At 37.6% G+C, this 6,000-nt stretch overlaps 1 protein-coding gene across 1 annotated transcript in view; it reads right to left on the bottom strand.

Moving 5' to 3' along the window:
* Nucleotides 1–5,103: 5,103 nt before the first annotated feature.
* The window catches only part of LOC124777693 (39S ribosomal protein L18, mitochondrial), a 34,479-nt gene continuing 33,582 nt past the window's right edge, over nucleotides 5,104–6,000 (bottom strand). Inside the window, exon 5 of the mRNA XM_047253174.1 lies at nucleotides 5,104–5,457. Within this exon, the coding sequence (XP_047109130.1) occupies nucleotides 5,335–5,457 (123 nt within the window). The 3' untranslated portion in view covers nucleotides 5,104–5,334. The remainder of the gene's footprint in view (nucleotides 5,458–6,000) is intronic.

Below are 6,000 nucleotides of genomic sequence, written 5' to 3'. Positions count from 1 at the left end.
CCCCCCCCCCCCCCCATTTGACCTTCAGCCTTGTTTACTGTTATTGCAAAATCACATTCGGTAGTGGTATTCTAATCATACACACAACTTTCCTGTGCACTAACAATGTTTTACTACTTTTTTAAAGAGTATTGTGTAACATTTGAGGTAAATCAGTCAAAAACGTTTCGAGATTCTTGGTAATAACATTTTCCCTTCATACATTTGTTTATGTATTATAAACTGAACAGCCAAAGAAACTGGTCCACTTCCCTAATATCACAATTTGAAATGAGACTCGTCTGACCAGGTAACATCAGTCCAAACAGTCTAATGTCAGTGTTGACAGGCTCAGGCGAAGTGTGAAGCTTTGTGTCGTGCTGTTACCATGGATACACAAGGGGGCCTTTGGCTCCAAAAGCCCGTATCAATGATATTTCATTGAATGTTTCGCATGCTGACACTTGCTGATAGCCCAGCATTGAAATCTGCAGCAATTTGCAGAAGGATTGCACTTCTATCAGGATGAACAATTCGCTTCAGTCGTTGTTGGTCCCATTCTTACAGGATCTTTTTCCAGCTGCAGTGATGTCAGAGATTTTATGTTTTACCAGATACCCGATATTCACAGTAAACTCGTGAAATGGTTGTACGGGTAAAGGCCCACTTCATTTCTACCTCGGAGATGCTGTGTCCCATCACTCGTGCGCCAACTATAACACCACATTCAGACTCACGTAAATCTTGATAACCTGCTATTATAGCAGCAGTAACCGTTCTAACAACTGCGCCAGGCGGTTGTCATCTTATATAGGTGCTGCCGACCATGGCGCCATATTCTGACTGCTAACGTGTCTGTATTTGAATATGTGTGCCTATAACAGTTTCTTTGATGCTTCAGTGTATATATTTAAAAATAGGTATATATTCGGATGCAACATTGTGTAAAAATTTTGAAGCAATTGGTGAACAACTTTAGGATATTTAAGATTTTGAACAAATGAAAATTTACATTTTTATACAGAGTTACCCTATAATTATTGCATTATATTTCTATATTATATTTGGTGCTCTAGTAGATATATAAAAAAAGTGCATATTTGAATGCAACATTGTATCAAAATTTAAGATAATGACTGAAGTCACTGCTGAAGAACTTTTGTAGATTTAAGATTTTGAGCAAAGGAACATTTACATTTTATTTATATAGATGCAGATGTTAGCATATTCTATGGCATGGTCATTATTCAGTGATATGACATGAATCATGAGTTGAAGTAAAAAACGTTGATATGGATACATGCCCTATTCCGAATAGTTTCCAAGACATAACACATTTAACGTACACTGTTATTTATTTTCTGTGTTATCCATAACATTGTCAGATTTCTACATGTACAACTATTATTTAACTACAAGTGTTTCACAAAATATCAATTGAAATATACACATTTGTAATACATTCTGCTCAACGCATTATCGTACATGTAACATTACAGTTATTGTAAGGTTCACAATAAACTTTCGAATATCCCACTCTCATCTTCAGTGCATTTGTACACTCTTCAGAGAATATGTTGTGTTGCTTACCAAGAGTGCCTCTGTAGGTTCACTGAGGAGGACAGGAGTGTGCATGACGCGAAAAAAATACACATATTCACCTTTTGTTTGTACACCTCAGACTTAAACCAGCTCCATAAAGCAAAATGTAATGGTGTATCTTTGGCATTGGCGGCCAGTTAATTGTACTACTATGACCAATCTAGTAATTAGGGTAAGTGTGGTTGAAATGTTCCTTCCAATATCTGACAAAATGTGGAGGAGCTCCGTCATGCTGGGAGTACATCGCAGTCTGTGCGGCAGAGGAATATCTTCAAAGTCTTCAAAAAAAGTGTTCTAAAATGACTGGACCAATCGCCATGTTATTCATCATGCCGCATCAAACATCGTTCAAAAAACAATCTCTGAAATTGGTTTCCACGGAAGCAAGTGGATTTTACTGCAACCACTGACAATTATTATGTGTGTTTCTGATTCCATACAGTGTGAACGTATGGTATTAAAGGATCCTAATGACTATTGTCATTTAGCCAGTGAAAAAATTCAAGTCATGTGGCATTGACACCAATGTGAAGACTGTGGACATGCCGTACGTGAAATGGGTACAAGTTTTTCACACATAGTGTTCGCTATGTGGGACACTGATACATGCAAAAAGTCAATGTGTGCTGGTCATAGGACTACACTCCACAATTTCAACAATGTGTTGCTGTTCCTGCAAAGATTCTTGAACTACACATTCAGAAGAAAAATGGGAATTGTGTTTCACACAATGTTCAGAAAACTCTGGTATACTATCTACGATCAGGAATTCAATGTGTTGGAAACTGCCATCAATATTCTTCAGCAGCAGCAGCACTATTATCGCAGAAGCCATAAACATACACCATACCTGCATATTCTTAATTGGTGTAGGTGTGCGACATTCTATCCAATACAAGTGCAAACACAGTTCAACTTGCTTCTCTCTGATATACTTGCACTTGCACTACTTCACTCATGACACACGTGGACAACTGTGTATTCAACAGGCCATTGTAACACCATAAAGACATCCTGGGCAAATAGGCCAAAAGCAGTGAGGTAGATTGGACTAGAACAAAATGCCAAAGAGATGGGATGGATAAGACAAATATGTGCACCACTAACCCATACAAAAAAGCACATTAAATGTGTTCTATCTCAGAAATCATTCAAAATGGGGCATATGCCCATGTGAAGCTTTTTGTTTCAAATTAGCATACCAGTCACATCTCTGAATATTATCATTTTTCCTGGGACACACTATACGTCTTGGCGTAAAAATCAAAATCAAACATTCAATGATTGCCATTAAAACACTGACCATATCTATTTATTCTTCAACTTAATTGCACAGAAAACACTGTGTGAAGGACTTTAAGGGCAGTAATCTTACAAAAGTTCAAATTTGTTTTTTGTGAAGTAGAAGAATTACAGCATTCTCCTGATTTTCTAAAATTATCTCATACTTAACTTTGTGAGATACAGACATGTCACGTGCAAAGGGTGACAGACAAAGAAAAAATCCCTTCAGTATATACAATTTGTAATACAAGAGAAGTAATACAGTTCCTAAGTCACTGCTATACAAGTGCCTATTCTTGATGCCGCTGTGGAAGTTGCAGAACTGCTAGTCTTCAACTGGGCTGCGGCCAGGAGGCGTGGCGCGTATGTCCTCTTCATGCGGAGGGCACTGTCATTGGGTTGTCATCGTAGAGAGGGGTCGGTCTACATGCAACTATCTGACGTCTTCTTCACAGCCCTCTATGCTATAACATTCGCTACTGGTGTTCCGGCATTTGACTTTACACTGGAACATCTTCTGCAAGCACATGTAACCATTTTGCAAGTTTTTTTTAAAAAATTTATTTTACTACTTTGCCTCCAGCATTAACCATTTTTACTGAAGCACCTCATCTCCTGGTATCTTTCCTTTCTTCATATCCTCAATGGCTTTACACACCTGATCTGGCATTCATTACAGAATATTGCTGTTGGCAGGAAAATAAGGTTCACAACATCTACTGGGTAATTCTCTTGTTACACAGGATACTGAAAAGTGTGAAGAGAGTTTACAGGACCTCATCAGGGTAGAACACTTACTTCATCACAGAAACCACAGGTTTCTGTATCTTCAGAATTTGATTGTCTTCAGAAGGAAATAAATCAAATTCATCAGTAATACGTGCTAGGAAATGACAGTGAAGAAAATGTAGCCACAATTGCATTTCAATCAAGTATATTCATGATAAGGCTCTAGACCCATTATTTGAAAATACAATGATTCAGGAAAGAAGACAAACCATAACCCTCTTCACAAATTACTTTTATCTGGAAGTAGGTCCTACTACAAACAAACTTGCCTCTGATCTGCTGTCTTAGGTGCTGCCTATGTTGACACTGATTGCGAAGGCTGAGACACAGTGAAGTGGATCATCGCTGGAGAAGATTCCACTAATGTGCAATGAAAGATAGAAATTTAGCAATGATTATTTCACAAATGTCTTTCTTTAACTCCTAGCTGTCAAACAAGCACCATGCTGACCGCTGACACACAAACCTGGAGAAGATCGAAAATTTCTATTTGGTTATCTAAAACACTAGTCAATTATTACTGCAACGACTTCACATTGGTCAAATTGAATATTCAAAAATAATGGAAAATAAAACAATCAGGTGAAAAATGTTCTTATTTATGTACAAGCTGGATGTAAGTCTCAACACACAATTCTGAACGCATGGCAATGGCAACAGCAATAGCAATTTGCAGGATTTACTGGATGTTTCAGTCACACCAAATTGAACATGCAAAATGATGGGTGAGAAATAATGCTCTGAAAATGTAGCTGTTATGAATGTCAGAAATGGTGAAATTTTGTGAACAGAGTTCAATATCAAATATACATAAGGGACATAAAAGTGTACAAAATATTCTCTGTTCTGTTTCCAAGGCAGATCAGAATAAGAGATTGAGCTTAAAATGACTTCATCACTGACCGTTGTGCTGGATGATATAAATGGAGAATTTGGTCGAGGTGTACATTTCATGTGGCAGAAAGACTAGGCACATAGTGCAAGTGCAACCCCCCACACTCACACACTAACACTGTGACACATTTTGTTCCCAACGTATCCACAAGCATAAGAGTTTTTACACTTTAGCCTTTCCTGAGACCTCTGTTGAATACATAGTTAGCACATATGTCACTGGCAAGAGCAGTGTTAAGCACCTGAAAGGGTCAAGTAACTGTCTTGAAGAAATGTTGTGGGATGAGATGACAGAATGAAGAACGACACAGTCATTTCTAAGAGACTTAACTGCTTTTTTCCTCTGTTATTTTTATTGGTAGGTTTAAACACGAGAAATTAAATTAGATTATGAAAAGAGGAATGATAAATTCTACAGATTTCTTTTCAATAAAGTCATTATTTCACCATGTAACTGCGCAAATACTGAGCAGTTTAGATCTTTCAAATAATTTCCAACATCAAACAAAATTACTGCATAGATTAAAATTACCAAACCCCAACAACAAACAACTGTATATTTTCATACTTTTATTTTTAATCACACTACAACAATATCTTTTATCACAACTTTATGCACTGCTTGATGATATGATTACCAAACCCATATTTACACATGTCAAAACATCATCTGAAATGCCAGCACACTTAATCCACTATTTTCACAACGTGACATTCAATAGCAGTTTTGAGATTTTGTCTCTGTCACAGTAGATTGCAAAATATACACCAAATGGCATGTGCAAACTATTCAGTTACTTCCCATGGCTTTTCTTTCCTGTGCATGTCCCAAGGTCGAGGGGCAAAAAACCTTTTTGGTTCAGCCAGAGAAATTCCTGCTGCTTCCAGGGCGCCAACAAAAGCTGCAACCTACAGAGAAAAATTAATCACTCTTACAATAAAATGTAACAATGAAAACAAACAATTATTGACAAAATAATTTAATTGGATGGATTAAAAATTTGCAAGCTTTCAGAGCCAATGGCTCCTTCTTCAGGCAGAAGGATTGAAGGGAAAGGAAGAAGGGTGAAGGAAAAGGACTGGAGAGGTCTTGGAAAAGGGGTAGATTTTGGGAAAGTCACCCAGAACCGTGGGTCAGGGGAGACTTACTGTATGGGACGAGAAGAAAAGACTGATTGTTGGGGACCGCATTGGACAAGATTTGAAAACCTAAGAGCTTAAAGGTGGAAGACAGGGTAATATGCAAGGCAGAGATTACTACTTAATCATCGTGCATGAGTTAAAAAGAATGAAAAGCTAAGTGCATTATATGTAACAGACGTGGGAGGGGGGCCGTGAGAAATAGATAGGAAAGACAATGAAAGATGTAGAAAACTAAAATGGAGTGAAGTGAAGAGTAGTTACAGTAAAGAAATGCTGAGATGCAGTAAATTAATGTAAATTAAGGCCAAG

Source organism: Schistocerca piceifrons, chromosome 2, assembly GCF_021461385.2.
Source record: "Schistocerca piceifrons isolate TAMUIC-IGC-003096 chromosome 2, iqSchPice1.1, whole genome shotgun sequence".
NCBI classification, from domain to species: Eukaryota; Metazoa; Arthropoda; class Insecta; order Orthoptera; family Acrididae; genus Schistocerca; species Schistocerca piceifrons.
The sequence above is the reverse complement of the archived record's forward strand: the minus strand, read 5'-3'. Positions and strand labels throughout refer to the sequence as shown.